Genomic DNA, 21,609 nt, shown 5'->3' with positions numbered 1-21,609 from the left:
CTCTTCACTGCCCGAGGCCACTGTCACCAGCCCCCCCCCCCCCCCAGTATAGGTAGTAGTGAGCTGACCCCCTCCCCCCTGGTTTAGGTAGCCTGATGACTCTTCCCCCCCCCCCCCCCCCCAGTATAGGTAGTTAAATGACCCCTCCCACCTTTCCCTCCAGTATAGGTAGCCAGATGACTCTTAATCCCTCCCCCCCTTTCAGTATAGGTAGCCAGCTTGCCTTCACACTGCAGCAGCCATCAGTGTCAGTCATTTCTCCACTTGTCTCCAGTGCAGACTCTTTCTCTTCTTTTCCATCTCCAATGCTGTCCAAGTCCATAGCCACCGGCCACAAGGCAAACATGCACAGAAAGCAAGGTGGCTACTGAACAAGCGGCTAGCAGCAAAGTACCACAGTCATGCACTCGCCCAATCTCCCTGCATTGCAGCTTGCAAATGCTGCGCCAGTTTAGCCTGCTGCTTTGGTGCCCTTGCTCCTGTGGTGCCCTAGGCCATGGCCTAGGCGGCCGTGCAGTAAATCCGGCCCTGCTATCATTGAAATGTGAAAAGCCGACGTCGGCTGTAAAAAGCTTTGAAACAGCTTCGGGGAGCTTCAAACAGCAATGCCCAAAAAAGCTGCTTTAGGTGTGAAAGGTAAAATGAAAGTCTATGGACTTATTTTACCTTGGAAAATGCAAATTATGCTCTTGGCTGTAAAAAAAAAAACACTGAAACTAGCCTATGGTGTGAAAGAGCCAAAGCCGAAACTAGCCTATGGTGTGAAAGAGCCAAAGCCGAAACTAGCCTCTAGTGTGAAAGAGCCCTTCGTGTTGGCTTGTGAGGGGAAGGATTCGAATAGTGGTGTTGTTACAACTGTTGGCGTTCCTGCTGAAAATAAATTACTCACATGATCTGGTGACTGCCATGGCTCTAATGGCCATCAGAAATATGCATCTCTGAATTATTTGTATATGTTACGGCCAGAACCCGAAGTTTGGCCACTTCTAGTTCTGGCCGGCCACTTCGGGTTCTGGCCGGCCAATTCGCGAAGTGCCCGCTGCGCTGCGGCCAATGTTAGAAACGGATCGTTTACTCTGATATGAATGTATCTTCTGGCCGCAGCGCAGCGGCCAAACGTATTAATTTGTTGCAATTTTTAAGCCGGCGGCAATGTAACGATTCAAGCCGCCGGCTTTTTCATCTGCCTCATCTCTCTCCCTCTCTCTTCTTATGGCCAGCCGGCGGGGGGGGGGGGGACACGCGAGTCCCCCCGGGAGTCGTTCGTCGCAGCAGGGGCAGCAGAGCGGGGAGGCTGCAGACATTGCTTCTGCCAGCACCCGCTCTGCAAGAACGGCAGGCTTCCCTGCCGCGACGAACGACTCCGGAGGGACACGCGTGTCCCCGCCCGGCTGCCCATAAGAAGAGAGAGGGAGAGAGATGAGGCAGATGAAAAAGCCGGCGGCTTGAATCGTTACATTGCCGCCGGCTTAAAAATTGCAACAAATTAATACGTTTGGCCGCTGCGCTGCGGCCAGAAGATACATTCATATCAGAGTGATCCGTTTCTAACATTGGCCGCAGCGCAGCGGGCACTTCGCGAATTGGCCGGCCAGAACCCGAAGTGGCCGGCCAGAACTAGAAGTGGCCAAACTTCGGGTTCTGGCCGTAACATATACACCAGTTCTTATTTATTGCCATGCATCTCTGATTGAGAAGCATACCCAATTCACTGCCAGGAAAAGAAATGAACATTTCAGCAACACAAATGGCAACACTGACAGTGAAAATCCCAAAGAGTTTCTAAACCTTTTCTTTCCCCATCTAAAAAAAAAAAATATATATATACATTTTGATTGGAGTTAGGTTGTGTAAATACAAATATATTTCTATAGCTGCGTAACTAGTAGCTTTCCTGTAGTTCCTTACAAATAGGGCTGGGTGGCTGTGCCTAGGAAAACTCAAAAGCATGTGATCAGTTTGAATAGCTAATAGATTTGTAAGGTTCGGATTTCATGTGATGCCCTCCTGGTTAAAATGCATAATTATAACCAGCAAATAAGTACCTTACAAATCTATCAGCTGATGATCACATGCTTCTCTGAGTTCTCCTAGTCAGGGCCATTTCTACTTGCAAACCTCTGCCTGTCGCTGTGTGTGCCAGCTTTACTAACAAATCAGTGATTAGTGCTTTACTCATCAGGTCTGATCAGAGTTCTCTGCTTTTTCTCGCATTCATGTCACTGCACAGAACAATGCAGAGCCAGTATCCAGAACTCATGTAAATAAAATGCCAGCACAGACAAAGGCATTGCAGGTGGTGGTGTAATGGGGCAAGGGGGAGGTGTGAGGGAAGTACGTCACAGACAAAGATAGGGTATAAAAACAGCAAGCAACACTGAAAACGCTATCCGCTACGGATCATAAACTGGGAGTTCTAGTATTTAAGAAGTGCCAACATCTTCCAAAACGCTTTTACAGATTGTGAGCTCCTCTGAGGGACAGTTGGTGACAATCTAATCCCTACCCGAGTCATGGGTCCATCACAGTGTGAGGTCAATTTTAAGGGGAAACCAATAATGTGGAAGGAAACCAGAGAACCTGGAGGAAACCCACACAGACACAAGAAGAGCTGGGATTCGAACTGTGGTCCCAGCGCTGCAAAGCGAGAGTGCTAACCACTACACCACCTGCGGCCTGTTCTATTGTACATTTGTAAAACAGGTCAGTTTGATCACATGACTTTACAAAATGGATAGGTTACTAAACAGTCTGAAGGGGACCCAGATCTTTAATTTTACAGTGCTGCATTAGAATTATTTACCCATGACAAGTATTATTACAGTTGGTGACAGTTTGGAAATTTTAGGGAGCAAAATGAGGGTAATTCTAGATGGCTCCATAGCTTGCACTGTGCAGGTGTATACAAGTCCATATACTTTTCATGCCTTTCCTTTTGTCTGAATCCCATAAACTCAACACTTCCTCTGTTAAACGATTCATGAACTGTTATTCTCCAGCCAAGTTTTAACCAGATCAAAGTTGTTATCCATCCATCTAATATTCTCTTCAATTGTTTCTCTTGCTTGCTGAACACACCGCAGCTGAGAACCATTTTCTTTTAAGGAGTCAAAAAATTCCGTCACCTAGTAACAAAAAAATAATATTAAAGAACAGAAATGATCTACAGACAACAAAGGGCTTCTAAAGGTGGCCGCTAAGGGCTAGTGCACACCGGAGCGTTTCCGCTGCGGTTTGCGATCTGCTTGCGGGTGCGGATCCGCTAGGGTAATGTATTTCAATGGGCTGGTGCACACCAGAGCGGGAGGCGTTTTGCAGAAACACATACTCCCGGGCTGCTGCAGATTTTGGATTGCGGATGCGTTTCTGCCTCAATGTTAAGTATAGGAAAACCGCAAACCGCTCTGAAAAACGGCACTTCAGAGCGGTTTGCCAGGCGTTTTTTGTTACAGTAGTTCAGTAACAGCTTTACTGTAACAATACATGAAATCTACTATACCAAAACCACTACACAAAACCGCAAACGCTAGCTGAAACGCTGCAGAAAAATAAGAAAAAGCGTTTCAAAATCTGCTAGCATTTTGCGGATCTGCTAGCGGTTTTTGGTGTGCACCAGGCCTAACTGTCCAATTTCTAGCAATCAGATAATTCTGATCGAATTGGTTGTAAATCTCCATTGATGGGCATAACTGATTATTAAAACAGTCGTCGATTGGATTTTCATCGAACCAAAAATTGGATTTTCTTGTCTGTTGTGATAGATAGGAAGCCAAGATTGGTTTGTTGATGATGTAGCGAACAATGTATTACCATATTTCACTTGCAATCAGAATTATCTGATCATTCGAACAAATTTTCGCAAGAAATTGGATCGTTAGTGGCCACCTTAAGACTTAACTACTTGCCGACCGCGTCACGCCGAATGTGGCGGCAGCCCCAGGACCGCTCCATGCCAATTGGCATGAACGGCTTCCTGTGGGGCTAAAAGAAGATCGCGCGTGCGCCGATGCGCATGCATCTCCGCTAGCAGCGATGGCCGCTCAGAGACTGTTAGACGGTAAAACCATCGTATAATTAGGCTGTACAGTGCTGCGTGCCCCTGGGACACAGGAGAGCGATCGGCTCTCATAGGCCGATCACAGTCATTGGCTAGCCGCGGGGAGGGAGGGAGTTAGAGGAAAATAAATAAATAAATACGTAAAATAAAAAAAATAGATTACTTGTATGCCGAGTTGTGAAGCAGGGCCTTAAAGCTACAGTGGCCTATTTACAGAAAAATGGCCTGGTCTTTAGGGGGGTTTAACACTGCGGTCCTCAAGTGCTTAAATATGGTGACCATGGAATGGAATAAGGAATACAAATATGTACATATCACAATAAATAAGAATGTCAATAAAATAAAAATAATTCTGGGTTGAGGCAGGCATTTACCCATTTTCTATGCAAATGCATTCAGTTTGGAAATAGACAAGTGGAAATCCACCTTGGCGTGATTTGATTGGTCCATTTTCAAGCTGTGCAAATTTGCATACAGAATCTGCATAATCCTGCATCAACTCAGAATTATATAAAAACCTTATTGACCATCCCTATTAACTGCTTCTGCCGCGTGGACATGAGCCTCACGTCTGGATTTTGTTTCTGCAAAACCGCAGAGACTTGAGGCTAGAGATGTAGACGAACAGCTCGCGAGCTGCTCACCGCGAAAAGCTGGCCCTGCACTACTTCCAGGTCGCAATGTCCCGGAGTAGTACGCATGCCCTGCCCTGGACGCGTTTGTTAGTATGCATGCCCTGCCCTGGACGCGTTTGTTAGTATGCATGCCCTGGCAGTGTGCGTCCATGATTGCGCGCTTGTGGCTGGGCACGCTTTGTGGTAATCAGGGACGTGCACCACCAGGTCAGGGCATGCGTACTAACTAACACGTCCAGGCCAGGGCATGTGTACTACTCCAGGACATTGTGACCCGGAAGTAGTACAGGGCCAGACTGCCCATAGAGATTCGCTGGTGTGCTGTTCGCCAACATCTCTACTTGAGGCTCATGTCTGACACTTCCGGGTGGCACGCAGGATCAGGATGGTGTTTAAGCCAGGAGGGATTGGGGATGGGACCAGGTGGTCCCTGAACCAAATGCCACTGTTTTTACTTTATTATCACTGTAACAAATAGTAACAGTGATATTTAGGATGGCATGGCATCTGTGCAATCGTGCACACGCACATTCACGTGGGCCCTGTCTCGACACGGATTAGTGGAAGGGATCATGTGGTCCCTGAACCAGTCAGTGACTCTTGTCTGAATCGTGGCTGTTACAGCCAGTGACAGCTATGATTCTTAATGTGAAAATTGCTCTCGCCCGTTAGGTGAAACCAGTCCGCGGGCTGAACCAGTTAATAAAGCATAGAGGTACTACTCAAACACAAAGGTAATAATATGGTCTCTTCTAACTTGAAAAATTATCAAACAGACTGTGCTCTCTGCAAACAGTTCTGCCTTTTGGAGGCTCACACAAGAAGAGCCCCAATACACACCAAAAGCAGTGTAGTGAGAGTTCCCAATTCCCTGCTGCCTTTGTTCAGGATCCTTCAGTATGGCAGCCCCATTGACATCACTTAGGGGTATATTTATGAAGCTACAGTAAAGTTGCTGTGAGCAGAGAGCCCATGGCATTTTACCAGTAATCCTGACAGTAAGGTAGTGCGACCCACATTACCTAGATAATGCCTGCGTTACCACAGTAATGTATGCTACTCAAGTAGCATACTGTGCATTACCCTGGTGACATACACGTAGCCTAGGTAATGCCTACGTTACTAGGGTACTGCACCCTCTACTCAAGTAGCATACTGTGCATTACCCTGGAGACATATACATGACCTAGGTTGCAGATCCCTGAATGGCATGGTGTAGGTCCATGTCCAAAGTTTGCTTAAGGGTCTTTTGGCCCGAATCAGGAAAAACGGAACTGGAATACTATACTATACTTAACATTGAGGTAGAATTGCCTCAGAAATCAGCAAAAATGCTGCAGGACCCAAGTTTGTGTTTGTGGAAAAAACTAACCGCTCTGGTGTGCACCATCCCATTGCAATACATTAGCCAAGCGGTTTTCAGCCCGCAAGTGTTTTTAAAAACGCTCAAAACCGATCTTGGTGTGCACCAGCCCTAGAGCTACAGGAGATCACACAAACTATGGGTATTTTATTGATTTCTGTAGTATTTATATAGTGCTGACATCTCCCACAGCACTTTACAGGGTAAAACAGGATCGTTTTCAGTACATATATACCACAACAATATAGCAAATATGTGTAACATACCTCTTGCAGCCACTCTCTTGTTGAAAACAGCCGAGTAACCCCAACAACCATATCCCCAAGAGACCGCGACCCAAACTCAAACCTGGAACACAGGCATAGGACAATGAAAGGAACCGCAATATTGGGACGCCTGTGATGGAGGTCGCCCGAGTATGTAAATAACAAGTTCTTACTTCTGAACAAGGGGACCCCAGTTATTCTTAATAAACTCCCATGCCAGCACGTGGCCAACTTGGTTCTTGCTCACAAAGATAACCATATGGGGAAGTTCCTGTGTTTTCACAAGGTCTCCTTTCAAACTCTCATCCATTAACCTAAAAAAAATGTACAAACACATTGAAATTAACATAAATTTATTGTAAATACAATATAAGCAAATAGAGGAGGAAGCTCGTGACTGACAGCTGCACTGATTGTAAGTAACAGACTGCTCTTTTTGGTCATATGTATAATTTCCACTAAAGAGGACATGGTGTAACCCTGCAAAATAGCTGTGTCCAGCACTGCAACATTTCACAGGTTTTCACTTCACTGTTCATTAAAGGACTACTGAAGGCGGGGGGGGGGGGGGGGGGGGGGGGGGGTGGAGTGGTTGGGGGTAGGGGTAAAAAAAAAAAAAAAAAAAAAAGGAGTTGAACTTAACATACCCGGGGCTTCTGGTGGTCCCCCGCATACGTCCTGTGCCCGCGCAGCCACTCACCAATGCTCCGGTCCTCGCCTCTGGTTCACTTCTGGAATTTCGGAAAACCACTGTGCCTGCGCAGCCGCACCCTCCCTCCCGCTGATGTCACCCAGACCTTATTGGGCCTGCACAATACACTCCTAGTGACGTCAGCGGTAGCGAGGGTGCCGCTGCGCAGGCGCAGTGGTTTTCCATCTTTAAAGTCGGAAATTTCGGAAGTGAACCAGAGGCAGGGACTGGAGCATCAGTGAGTGGCTGAATGCCACAGGACGTCTGTGGGGGGACTGTTAAAAGCACCAGGTAAGTTCAACTCTTCCCCCCCCCCCCCCCTACAGTAGACCTTTAAAGAGAACCCGAGGTGTGTATAAAGAATGTTATCTGCATACAGAGGCTGGATCTGCCTATACAGCCCAGCCTCTGTTGCTATCCCAAACCCCACTAAGGTCCCCCTGCACTCTGCAATCCCTCATAAATCACAGCCGTGCTGTGAGGCTGTGTTTACATCTGTAGTGTCAGTCTCAGCTGCTCCCCCGCCTCCTGCATAGCTCCGGTCCCTGCCCCCGTCTCTTCCCTCCAATCAGCAGGGAGGGAAGGGATGCAGGCGTGGACTGGAGTTCTGCAGGAGGCGGAGAGAGCAGCAGACTGACACTATAGAGATGAACACAGCCAGCTCTGACAAGCTGTTTGTCAGCAGCGTGGCTGTGATTTATGAGGGATTGCAGAGTGCAGGGTTACCTTAGGGGGGTTTGGGATAGCAACAGAGGCTGGGCTGTATAGGCAGATCCAGCCTCTGTATGCAGATAATATTCTTCAAACCCACCTCGGGTTCTCTTTAAGCCAGACTATAATTCTGTTTTAGTAGTTTAACTAAAACAAAAATATAACATGCCAATCAAAACATATTAAGGCAAACTAAAAAGGGTATGTTCAACCATGTTTCCTGGAACTGTGCTATGCACGTGACTGTCATGTCCAGTGATTTCTGAATGGCTGACTCAGAATACGCATGCACATAAGGTGTTCTGAATTAGTAGCTCATCATGGCAGTGTAAGGCCGGGCAGGGACCTTGGGTTCAGTCTCTGTGTGGCACGTCCCCGATCAGCTGAGTGATGACAAGTGTGTCCTCCCAGCACTTGGTTACACCCAGGACTTTAAGTGTGCAAGTTATAGAGACTGATAAGGAAAACAGAGATACTACCCAGAACCCACTAGGTAAATACAGGCAATGCTAAGTAATATCAGGAAGTAACGCAGGATGCACTGTGGAGGAGCCAACTCAGATCGCAGCAGGAGTAGAATGACAAGAAACAGGGAGGAAGATTGCTCAGATCGACCACTGCTCTGAGCTTCTGGTAGCTGCCCAAAAAAACCAAAACAAGCAGGTGTATCACGTTGGGTGCAAATCCAGAAGAAGAGTGGATTAATGGGGTTGGGAGGGTGTAGATGTGTACATTAGGGGGACAGCGGCTTGGGGTTTCGGCCAATTTCAGTTGCATAGTCGATTGGGTGCGATTTTGGCTGGACAGAGTTTCATCCGATTCAATAATAATAATTATAAGGCTAGAAGATGCCTCAACCAGTACCTCCTCTTCCCCCCCCCCCCCCCCAGGTTAGTGACACGTTCTGTTGCTATACAGGGGAGGGGGGAGGATGGCTGGCGGTGCAGTGCATGAGGAGAGTCACGGAGCACACAAGGTGAGTAGGGAGAACAATGCATTAATGTGTACCTCAGATGGGGCCCCTTCAAAAATGTACACATACCTGGGACTTCCTCCAGCCTGAACATCGTTCTCATTCAGCTTCTCCTTCGCCCGCAACTGTACCCAAAAAAAATCCTCCAGTCGGCGCATGGCCAGTCCGGCCAGGCGCTCTCCCATCTCCCTCCTGTCACCGGGAGCATTCTGCGCAGGTGCAGAACGCTCCAGATGACATGAATGTGGCTGGAGCGTACCTGGCCGGACTGCACATGTGCAGTTGGCGCCGGACCGGAGAACTTTCCAGGACCCATTCCGGAAGAACAGGGAGTCTGAAGAGGATGGCGTGGGATTGATCAGGCCGGAGGGGACTGGAGGAAGCCCCAAGTATGTGTAGGTTATTGCTGTGGCCCCTTCTCAGGGTCACTTTAAATACAATCTTCAAGTGACATTTATGGGACAGAATAAAGGTGGGCAACTACTGACCCTTGCTAATATGTCATTAACAGCAAGAGCTGGTCTGAGACAACTGCTGAACTAAGCACAGTACAAGCGGCAGCACATAAGACTGTGCCTATGTGGGGTCCAAATACTGACTATGCACTCACTGCACACTTTTATTAGGAACTGTATTAGGGCATGATGCAGCTTGTGCAGATTTGTCAGGTTCAGGTTCCCGTTCTACAACATCCCAGACCTTCACCTGCCTACACTACTGATGAGGCCCGCTGGATCTAAATCCTAACCCTTGAAGCATTATGCGCTGCAATATATAGATATAATATACCTAACAAAAGTCTGGGAACAAATCTAATATCCAATACCATCAGGGTATACAAAAGAACTAGAAAACTCCTCGGTAAATCGGTACGCTATATTTCGTTTAGTTCCCCCCTTTGGGGTAATAATAACTTACCAGAGCTAAATTCTATTCCAGATATAGCCTTCTGGTATAAACATAATATTAAATATCTTTCACAATTATACTCAGATGGGGTTTTTAAAAATGTTCTAACTCTCAGATCTGAGTTTGGTCTTCCAAAACATGCATTATTTCGATACTTCCAGCTAAGACATGCTCTGAAAACCCAAATTGGACTAGAAAATGTAGTATTACTTCCCTCAGAATTGGAAAAACACCTCCTAAATAAAAACAGAACCAAGAAGATCTCTACTCTTTATAATTTCTTAATGACACACAATACCTTCTATAAACCATACGCTATCAGAGAGAAATGGCTAGCAGTTGATCCTACTATAACCCAGGAACATTGGGCAGAACATATGGACTGTAATGCTAAAACAGTTATAGCCTCTCAGGACAAACTTATAAACGTTAAGTGGTTTCATCTGGCATACCCTTCTCCACTGAGACTATCCAAAATGAGTCCCTTGTCAAATGACAGATGCTTTAAATGTAAATCCACTAATGCTGATTTTATACATTGTACATGGTCCTGTCCTATGGTCAATCATTACTGGAAGTCTGTGATGCATTTTATAAGAGACTCTTTAAATCTACCAGTCACACTGGATCTAAAACTTTGCTTATTAGGCATCACGGGAAACATTCTCTGCTCCAAATACCAACTGTCCCTAATCCGTATCTTACTATTCTACGCTAGAAAATTGATAATTCTCAAATGGAAACATCCCACCGCCCTCACTTTGTCCAACTGGAAAAAATTGATTAATGACACCCTGCCCCTATATAAGTTCACATATCAATCAAGAAACCAATACCAAAAATTTGATAAAATATGGGACAGATGGGTAAAAGCTGTAAATACTATCATACCCAATCTTGATATCACCGCCTCGGTACAAGACCTTGTACAAATGTAACTTCTCTCATAATTATAGATGCTAAAGCTGTATCAGACACTGTTTTTGATATGTATACCCTTGACCTAAGAATAATTTATGTATTTCACTTTACCAACTCGTATGATGTATATATAGATGTATATTTGTCTCTGAGTAACGTCACGATAACACCACTGACTACTATAATCAAGCTGAATTGTTGATTTATTTTTATGTTGTTCTTTGTTGAAAATTCAATAAAAATTCTCTTTAACCACTTGGACCACAGTCTTTTCGCCCCTTAAGGACCAGAGCCTTTTTCTCCATTCGGACCACTGCAGCTTTCACGGTTTATTGCTCGGTCATACAACCTACCACCTAAAGGAATTTTACCTCCTTTTCTTGTCACTAATACAGCTTTCTTTTGCTGCTATTTGATTGCTGCTGCGAGTTTTAGTTTTTATTATATTCATCAAAAAAGACATGAATTTTGGCAAAAAAATGACTTTTTTTAACTTGCTGTGCTGACATTTTTCAAATAAAGTAAAATTTCCTATACATTTGCGCGCGAAAGTTATTCTGCTACATGTCTTTGATAAAAAAAAACCATTCAGTGTATATTTATTGGATTGGGTAAAAGTTATAGCGTTTACAAACTATGGTGCTAAAAGTGAATTTTCCCATTTTCAAGCATCTCTGACTTTTCTGCGCACTAGTCAGGTTTCATGAGGGGCTAAAATTCCAGGATAGTACAAATACCCCCCAAATGACCCCATTTTGGAAAGAAGACATCCCAAAGTATTCAGTGAGAGGCATGGTGAGTTCATAGAAGATTTTATTTTTTGTCACAAGTTAGCGGAAAATGACACTTTCTGACAAAAAAAAAGAAAAAAAAAAAAAAGTTTCCATTTCTTCTAACTTGCGACAAAAAAAAATAAAATCTGCCACAGACTCACTATGCTCCTCTCTGAATACCTTGAAGTGTCTACTTTGCAAAATGGGGTCATTTGTGGGGTGTGTTCACTGTCCTGGCATTTTGGGGGGTGCCTAATTGTAAGCACCCCTGTAAAGCCTAAAGATGCTCATTGGACTTTTGGCCCCTTAGCGCAGTTAGGCTGCAAAAAAGTGCCACACATGTGGTATTGCCGTACTCAGGAGAAGTAGTATAATGTGTTTTGGGGTGTATTTTTACACATACCCATGCTGGGTGGGAGAAATATCTCCGTAAATGACAATTGTTTTATTTTATTTTTTTACACACAACTGTCTATTTATAGAGATATTTCTCCCACTCAGCATGGGTATGTGGAAAAATACACCCCAAAACACATTATACTACTTCTCCTGAGTACGGCGATACCACATGTGTGGCACTTTTTTGCACCCTAACTGCGCTAAGGGGCCCAAAGTTCAATGAGTACCTTTAGGATTTCACAGGTCATTTTGAGAAATTTCGTTTCAAGACTACTCCTCACGGTTTAGGGCCCCTAAAATGCCAGGACAGTATAGGAACCCCACAAATTACCCCATTTTAGAAAGAAGACACCCCAAGGTATTCCGTTAGGAGGATGGTGAGTTCATAGAATTTTTTTTTTTTTTTGTCACAAGTTAGCGGAAATTGATTTTAATTGTTTTTTTCACAAAGTGTCATTTTCCGCTAACTTGTGACAAAAAATAAAATCTTCTATGAACTCACCATACTCCTAACGGAATACCTTGGGGTGGCTTCTTTCTAAAATGGGGTCATTTGTGGGGTTCCTATACTGCCCTGGCATTTTAGGGGCCCTAAACCGTGAGGAGTAGTCTTGAAACCAAATGTCGCAAAATGACCTGTGAAATCCTAAAGGTACTCATTGGACTTTGGGCCTCTTAGCGCACTTAGGGTGCAAAAAAGTGCCACACATGTGGTACCGCCGTACTCAGGAGAAGTAGTATAATGTGTTTTGGGGTGTATTTTTACACATACCCATGCTGGGTGGGAGAAATATCTCTGTAAATGACAATTGTTTGATTTTTTTTTACACACAATTGTCCATTTACAGAGATATTTCTCCCACCCAGCATGGGTATGTGTAAAAATACACCCCAAAACACAATATACTACTTCTTCTGAGTACGGCGATACCACATGTGTGACACTTTTTTGCAACCTAGGTGCGCTAAGGGGCCTAACGTCCTATTCACAGGTCATTTTGAGGCATTTGGATTCTAGACTACTGCTCACGGTTTAGGGCCCCTAAAATGCCAGGGCAGTATAGGAACCCCACAAGTGACCCCATTTTAGAAAGAAGACACTCCAAGGTATTCCGTTAGGGGTATGGTGAGTTCATAGAAGATTTTATTTTTTTTGTCACAAGTTAGTGAAAAATGACACTTTGTGAAAAAAACAATAAAAATCCAATTTCCGCTAACTTTTGACAAAAAATAAAATCTTCTATGAACTCATCATACACCTAACAGAATACCTTGGGGTGTCTCCTTTCTAAAATGGGGTCACTTGTGGGGTTCCTATACTGCCCTGGCATTTTACGGGCCCAAAATTGTGAGTAGTCTGGAAACCAAATTTCTCAAAATGACTGATCAGGGGTATAAGCATCTGCAAATTTTGATGACAGGTGGTCTATGAGGGGGCAAACTTTGTGGAACCGGTCATAAGCAGGGTGGCCTCTTAGATGACAGGATGTTTTGGGCCTGATCTGATGGATAGGAGTGCTAGGGGGGTGACAGGAGGTGATTGATGGGTGTCTCAGGGGGCGGTTAGAGGGGAAAATAGATGCAATCAATGCACTGGGGAGGTGATCGGAAGGGGGTCTGAGGGGGATCTGAGGGTTTGGCCGAGTATTCAGGAGCCCACACGGGGCAAATTAGGGCCTGATCTGATGGGTAGGTGTGCTAGGGGGTGACAGGAGGTGATTGATGGGTGTCTCAAGGTGTGATTAGAGGGGGGAAATAGAGGCAAGCAATGCACTAGCGAGGTGATCAGGGCTGGGGTCTGAGGACGTTCTGAGGTGTGGGCGGGTGATTGGGTGCCCGCAAGGGGCAGATTAGGGTCTAATCTGATGGGTAACAGTGACAGGTGGTGATAGGGGGTGATTGATGGGTAATTAGTGGGTGTTTAGAGGAGAGAAGAGATGTAAACACTGCACTTGGGAGGTGATCTGATGTCGGATCTGCGGGCGATCTATTGGTGTGGGTGGGTGATCAGATTGCCCGCAAGGGGCAGGTTAGGGGCTGATTGATGGGTAGCAGTGACAGGGGGTGATTGACGGGTGATTGACGGGTGATTGACAGGTGATCAGGGGGGATAGATGCATACAGTACACGAGGGGGGGGGGGTCTGGGGGGAATCTGAGGGGTGGGGGGGTGATCAGGAGGGGGCAGTGGGCAGGGGGGGGGGGGGGGAATAAAAAAAAAAATAGCATTGACAGATAGTGACAGGGAGTGATTGATGGGTGATTAGGGGGGTGACTGGGTGCAAACAGTGGTCTGGGGGTGGGCAGGGGGGGGTCTGAGGGGTGCTGTGGGCGATCAGGGGGGGGGGGGGAAATCAGTGTGCTTGGGTGCAGACTAGGGTGGCTGCAGCCTGCCCTGGTGGTCCCTCGGACACTGGGACCACCAGGGCAGGAGGCAGCCAGTATAATAGGCTTTGTATACATTACAAAGCCTATTATACATATGTGCAGCGGCGATCCGGGTGCTAGTAACCCGCCGGCGCTTCCGAACGGCCGGCGGGTTACTACAAGCGGTGGGCGGAGCCAGTCCCCGGCGGCTGATCGCGTCACGAATGACGCGATCGCCGCATAACCACTCCTGCAGCCGCCCCCGCCGATGGGCGTATTGCGGTCGTTTGGGCCCGGACTTTGCCGCCGCCCATCGGCTGGGGGCGGTCCTCAAGTGGTTAAAGGACTTACAAGGCCAACTACGTGAAAAAAGTTAATTACCTGCCTCTAAGTTTCAGGCACGGAGGACGCCGTCCGCGCCCTCCGTGCAGCGCCGCCGGGTCCCCCGCTCATTATCCCCCCCGGGCCGGCTCCCGACCCCACGGCCCGGGTCGGGCTCTCCTTCCCCTCCGAAGATGGCCGCTTCCTCTGGCCGCGGCTGCGCAGTCCGTCTGGCCGCGAATGCGGCTGCGCAGCTCTAGGGCCAACTCCTCCGATCCACGCTACGTAGCGTGGAACGGAGGGGTTGGCCCTAGAGCTGCGCAGCCGCATTCGCGGCCAGGCGGACTGCGCAGCCGCATTCGCGGCCAGGCGGACTGCGCAGCCGCGGCCAGAGGAAGCGGCCATCTTTGGAGGGGAAGGAGAGCCCGACCCGGGCCGTGGGGTCGGGAGCCGGCCCGGGGGGGATAATGAGCGGGGGACCCGGCGGCGCTGCACGGAGGACGCGGACGGCGTCCTCCGTGCGTGAAACTTAGAGGCAGGTAATTAACTTTTTTTACGTAGTTGGCCTCGTAAGTCCTTTAAAAAAAAAATAAAAAAATCCTAACCCTACCATTTTTAAGCCTGACCATTACAGTACACACACATATGTTTGTTTGTTTTTTACCATTGCAGCCTGTCTTTATTTGGAGTTAGAGTCAAGGCAAGTTCTATCACATGCATTTCACCAGTTGCAGCCGTTTGGTACTTCTCAAACAGGAAGTTCCATCCCTCTGTTGTCTGAGCTCCCACAGCATACACCGCCAGGGCCACATCACGTGGTAAACTTGGAAAAAACACAAGTCATACAAGATTAAATGATTGCTAATAAAGCACACATATTAGCTTTAGCAGTCCCTTCAGTTACATTTATGAATCAGATTACAGGCACACAAGGGGCTGGATTCACTAAAGCGTGATAACTGCTATCACAGCAGTTACAACGCGATCTACTGTGCATAGCGGTTTGCGCGCATAAAGCATTACTCCGCGTGATAAACAAAGGTTTGCACGCGATTACGCGCGTGAAACCACCTCCATTTATCATGCGGAGTAATGCTTTGTGCGCGCAAACCGCCGTGCACGGCAGATGGCGTGGTAATTGCTGTAATAGCAGTTATCACGCTTTAGTAAATCAACCACAAGATGTGGTAGAACATGTAATACACGTTTAAACTGGGACACCACACAAATTGTTGGTTTTTAGTTGTAAATAGCATAGGGAAGCGTTTATAGCACTAGTCAAGTAAATGCTGTCTGGATCCCTTTTATGTGGGGTTGGATTTCTGGTTCTTTTCTGTTTTTAGTGACCACATCACTTTCTCTAGGACGGACAGAGGACAATCTCAACAGCAATAAAACCTGCTAGTACAGTGTCCACAGTGATCCTGTCAGGACACTAACACTGCCAACAAGTGAACAGCCACATATACACTCTGTGCTTGATTCATAAAAGGGTGCGAACACAGTTAGCACACCTAAAAGCTTTGGACGTGCAAACTAGGGTGCTAAGTAGTTTACACGTCCAAAGCTGTTACTGATCGCGCGTTAAGTTGGTGCGCCCAAAATGTTGCACCGTTCACTTGTAAAATAGCATTTCAGGCTATTGTGCGCGAGAACGGTGAGACATTTCACGTGCACCGCATATTAGCCCGGGAAGCGGCCGTTTTCGCGTCCTAAGTACCCTTTCACTAGTGTGCTTAGCACCCTTTAGGCTGCATTTCCACTTGTGCGGTGCGAATCGCCGCGGTAAAAATTCGCATGCGGATGTGAATTTCGCATGCGGGTCAATGCGAATTCGCAGAAAATTCGCATGGTTGACGATGTATGCGAATTTAACCATGGCAGCGCTGGTGTGTTTGTCCATTGTTTCTATGCGAATTCGCATCCGAATGAATTCGCATACCCAGACCTCATGCGAATTTCCTATTAAATACATTGTATGCGATTCACATAGCGGTAAGCGATATGCGAATTCTGATGGCTCTGCCATGCGCATTTTTCTGCATAGAAAAATGCAAAGGAATCCTGACAAGTGGAAACAGTCCCATTCACTTGTATTGCTATACGAATTTGCATGCGAAAAACGCATGCGAATTCGTGATAGTGGAAATGGGCCCTTAGTGAATCAAGGCCTCTTGATCAGTCTATCTATTCACCCTGGAGGAACCCTTCAAATAATTTTTAGATCTCAGGGAACCCCTGCATTAGTGGAGGGAATGGGGATTGATGGGAATGGGGAAAAGGGAAATGGGGGGGGGGGGGGAATGTATCCTTTTTTAGCCCCATTCCATGTTCCTCCACTTTAGTGCTCCCTATTACAGTAACCTGTGGTAGTGTTTCTTATTTTAGTTCCCACAATTATAGTGTGTCCCCTATAATAGGGCTCTTTATTATACTGCCTCACTAACAAACAGTTTTTTCACAACTGCGCTCCTATAGTAATCTCCAATTTAGCCCTCCTTTTTAGAGGTACTTTTTTCACCCTGCCATAGAGGCCAGCTTTCCTGGAGGGAAAATGCCAGGGAACCCCTACAATGTCCTCAAGGAACCCCCTAGTTGAGAAACCCTGATCTAGATAGTCTTGTGTTGAAGGTCCTCAAACTACGACCTGCGGGCCAAATCCGGCCCCCCACATCAAAATGACCGGCCAGCCAGCCTGTGCTGCACCAGCAATATCAGAAGATTGGTTTGCGCTTCCCCGCCACATCAGAAAGACCTGTGCTGTACATCTACCTGTCCCTCCCACCACGTCGCCTCGGCCCGCGCTGCACCCAGTGTCCTTGTCTGCAGTAAACATTAGCAGCCACGGGTTGCCATGTGAAGTCCAAAGGGGCAGTGCCGCAATATGCCGTGCAGTGCTTATGCTTCCTCCCCTCCACAAAGCAGCAAGGGGAGGAGGCACCAGCTCTGCACGGTACATCGCGTCACCGCACCATTTGGACATCATTATGGCAACCCGTGGCTACTATCTTTACTGCAGAGTACGACGCTATACACAGCGCGGGTAGGTGTGGCATAAGAGGAGGTAGGGACAAGTAGACATGCAGCACAGGTCTCTCTGATGTGGGGAGACAGTTGCAGGCCAATTAATGAACATGGGAGAAAAAAGTTTATACACATTAGGAGACTGGTGTCCAGCACGGCTGTGGTTTTATTTGCATATTTGTGCATACATCTTGAACTGCTTGCAACAGAAGGGTGTACAAACCTGGTGGCATTCAGGAATTCTGTGCCCTGGACCCACCCATTACACCACTGGCCACCAGGTTTGTGCACCCTTACCTTCTGTTGCAAGCAGTTTAAGATGTATGAAGATAAAACCACAGCAGTGCTGGACACCTGTCTCCTATGTTGTATTATCAATCTTTTCATATTGCTGGGACAAAACAGGATGGGTACCATGAAAATGTTGGTACACCGGTCCGGAATTTATTTTATTTATTTATTTTTTTAATCTTTCCAAATGATAGATTCAGCACCCCAGCAGTTTGAGCGTCCATGAACTGGCCACCGGTTTAAAAAGTTTGAGGACCCCTGCTTTAAACTACTTCCTCTGCCTTTTATTTAGTTTACAGACATATCTTGGGTTTTTGCACAGACCGCATTTTTTTTGCAGCTGTATTTTCATGTTTCATAAGAAAATTGCCTCGGTGTGTGCATAAGTGTGTGAGGAGTTAATAAAATGTGTTGATAGTTGCTAGTGTATGGTATGATCACTGTCTTCAAAAAACAGACATCAGTTGAATCACATAAAACCAATGTGTGGATAAAGGGCCGTATCCACAACCCAATTTTTTAGGCAACTTTTTTTTTTAAATGAACGATAGCTTCTGCAATTTTGCAATCATGCACACGTTCTCGCAATTACACAATCATCTTGCGGTGATCGCCGTGACAGGTTGCATTGTGGACACTCTGACCCCCGTAGACACGCAATGTACTGCAATCATGTCGCACCCCTATTCCGTCGTGTGTTCCAGCGGTAGAAGATGGATTGGGGAACAATCGCTCATCGGGTCGCAGGTAGGTTCCCCAATCCATCTTCTGCTGGTCTTGTGGTGGGTACTCAGCTTAAGACATACCTTAAAGTCCCATTAGACTTCTGCCATTCCTTAAAGTACTGTGTAGCCTTCTCTATACATGGTTGGTACTTCCGGTAACAAGCAAAGAGAAGTAGAGAGCTTCGCAGCATCCTCTCCGATACAGTGCCATCATCCGACCATGACTGGGCATCAATGAGATTGCGCAATAGATCAAGTATATATCCCTACAGAACAAAGATTACAGTTACACATGTCATATTACTGCTACAATCAATGGATCATATGCAGTGTGTGACCTAATCTCCAACATTACCTTCATTTGTTCCTCAATATTCTTCATGTCTCTCTTTTCCATCAGTTTATATATAGGAATCAGCTCATCCATCCCTTGGAAGACTGGCATGATACTATCTTCCTTTCTAAGGTAAGTGGTCAGACTGAGAGCCTTGTCAATCGGTAGGTGCCCAATGCTGGGAAAAAGAGAGGAACATCACTAATGTCAGAACTTCTTGGCAGGTGAATGTTCCACAGCTTGACAGCTACTACACATCACATGGAAATGGTACATCAGCTTAGAAGAGGGCAGTGCTACTGCTGACCTGTCCTGCAAGTTTCACAATCCCTTACTGTTATCCATAGTTAGGCAGCTGTGGCTTCATCACACTAATGCCACCCCCCCCCCCCCCCCCCACCCGCTTAGTGGTCCTAGCTCCCATTTACTAACATTAGATAGGATACTTCTATATCTCATGAGTGGATGAAAGCTAGACAGCTGGTAATCCAAGATAGCAGTACAGGAGGATATACCCTACCTATATTACCTACAGAAAATCGCAGATGATACCAGAAAGCTTCAGTGAAGCGCTAGTCAGCATTAGTCCTGCTCTTGGTTTTACCTTTAGTATTGTATTTACCTGACAAGCTGGAAGGCATTGTTAATCAGGTTGGCACGGTCATTGCTGCTGACAACTGTGTGGTTCTCCTTCAAGAGTTTTATCAGAGCATCCCATCCATCACCTTCATAATGGACAAGATAGTAGCCATTCATTCCAACATTGAACTTTATCCACTCAACCTCTTCTTCCAGAAACAGGACATCTACAAAAGAATTTACATGTGATTAATACATAAAGGTTATTGGGTCTGTGGCATTAAGGCCTCTTTACCACGGGCAGCTGAACTGTGTGCTCAGCAAGCAGTTGCCAGGCAGCAGTGAGCATTTGCCAGACAGCAGTGAGCAGTTGCCAGGCAGCAGTGTGCAGTTGCCAGGCAGCAGTGAGCAGTTGCCAGGCAGCAGTGAGCAGTTGCCAGAGTTTGAAGGCATTTCACTGCCTATAAACTTTCCGTAGAAAAGAGGACTAAAACCAGTGCAAAGAAAACTGGACTAATAGTGGAGAGGCTACACAGAGCAATCAATCAAATTTGAATAAGATTACACTAAATAATATTAGTATATACTAATAATTAGTCTCTCGTACCTACTATGCAGATAAACATCTTAATGTAGGTTACTGACCTGGGCTTATAATTGGCTTCTCTGTCAAGTTAGAGGCTGGTTTAAGCCGGGTCTACACGGCACGATGTGTCATTTCAATCGAGCCGCTGATCGCTCCGTGTAGACCCGGCTTTAGATAATAAACAATGGGTTCCTCTTCTTTTGGAACATGTATGCTGACACGTTTGTGAGGTTTGATATATCCTGACATTCACCTGTAACCAGTGTTAGGCCTCTTTTCCATGGGCAGTTGATAGACAGTGAAATTCCTTTTAATCTCTCACAAGTGCTTGCTGCTGCCTGTTATCTGCTCACTGCTGCCTGGTAACTTTTAGCTAAGCACACAGTTCAGCTGCCCATGGAAAAGAGGCCCTAAAATAACTGGAACCACCGTTATTTATGAGTAAGTGACCTTTGATTTATGAACCACCTGAAACCAGATTAGTTGCTGTGGCCACCTGCTCCGGTGTTCTGAGCATGTAACTTGATAAATCACTGCAACAGAATCTTATTCCTCCTGCTACAGTAAAGGAAGCCATACAGGGAGGCGGGGAGAGGAGAGAGGCGGGGGAGGAGAGAGGCAGTGCGAAAGACGGCGGCGTCATCTATTACATTGCCGCCGGCTATATTTAATTAAATTAAGCAAGTTGTCATAAATTTGGCCGCAGCGAGACGGCATAAACATAACATTTCTTTTTTTGTTATTGTCACGGACGGTTGCGGGGCCGCAGACGCGTCCTGGAACCGCCCGTGAAGAAAAAGCGATCGCACTCGATTCTCTGCAACGATTGCGCTTCAGATCAATAGAATCTGGATTTATTGTGTAGGAGAGTCTGCAGTCTTTTCTCAGCAGAGAGATAGCATCACCTTAACTGCAGGATGGCTCTTTTGATATGCTAATGAGCAGGGACACACCCTTGAGTTCAGAAAGCTTGTCCCAGCTGATTTCACATTCAGATGCTAATTACAGGAACCATAAGGTTCCTTTCATACAGGGCATCCCAGGAAGCTAGTCACAGCTTGGGGCTAGACATCCTGGCTACAGCCAAAAGCAGGAAGAAATGAATGTTGTATATGGTTGTGTGCATATTTAAGGAATACCGTTCAGGTGAGGAATGTGAAAGTTATATCATTCTGCTGGTCTGGATCTTGTGAGTATTTTGATATTAAATCGGGGCCACTGGCATAACCAGAATTCGGGGGATTCCACTGTTTTTTAACCGGGCATGCAAACATGCCCAAGTTTGGTATCATATGAACTGGCCTAGTCTGAGAAATATGAATATATGATGGTCATGTGTGTGAGGAAAGCGTAAGCCGAGATATGACAAATGTCATATTTGGTGGGCAGAGAGCACCCAGCCAGGGGGCTCACCGCCCCTGTCCAACCCCTGGGCTGTACTTGAGGCTCCACCCAAAGGTGGGCATTGTTCAAAAGTCTTTGGAAGGAACTCCTCAGGAATTCCTCCATTTTCCATTTTCATGAACACACGGCCACCGTGAGGAACAAGTGGTGGCCATCTTGCCAGAGCTGAAACAAAGGGCACATGGCTAGCGGCCATCTTGTCTGAATTGAAACAAAGGACATCCTCAATTTTGTTTGGATTTTAAAACTTGCTGAACTTTGAATGTATCTCTGGAAGAAAG

The 21,609-nt window shown here is 46.3% G+C and overlaps 1 protein-coding gene across 3 annotated transcripts in view; it reads right to left on the bottom strand.

The window, feature by feature from the left end:
* Positions 1–2,752: 2,752 nt before the first annotated feature.
* The window catches only part of ERAP1 (endoplasmic reticulum aminopeptidase 1), a 127,839-nt gene continuing 108,982 nt past the window's right edge, over positions 2,753–21,609 (bottom strand). For all 3 annotated transcript variants that reach the window (XM_068247494.1, XM_068247495.1, XM_068247493.1), the window contains 7 exons: positions 19,382–19,565; positions 18,781–18,937; positions 18,507–18,691; positions 15,050–15,208; positions 6,495–6,635; positions 6,322–6,403; positions 2,753–3,125 (listed from right to left, as the gene is read on the bottom strand). In XM_068247494.1, coding sequence (XP_068103595.1) covers positions 2,979–3,125; positions 6,322–6,403; positions 6,495–6,635; positions 15,050–15,208; positions 18,507–18,691; positions 18,781–18,937; positions 19,382–19,565 — 1,055 coding nt within the window. In that variant the 3' untranslated portion in view covers positions 2,753–2,978. The remainder of the gene's footprint in view (positions 3,126–6,321; positions 6,404–6,494; positions 6,636–15,049; positions 15,209–18,506; positions 18,692–18,780; positions 18,938–19,381; positions 19,566–21,609) is intronic.

This window comes from Hyperolius riggenbachi, chromosome 1 (assembly GCF_040937935.1).
Source record: "Hyperolius riggenbachi isolate aHypRig1 chromosome 1, aHypRig1.pri, whole genome shotgun sequence".
In the NCBI taxonomy this organism is placed as follows: Eukaryota; Metazoa; Chordata; class Amphibia; order Anura; family Hyperoliidae; genus Hyperolius; species Hyperolius riggenbachi.
This window is presented reverse-complemented; position numbering and strand designations above follow the sequence as displayed.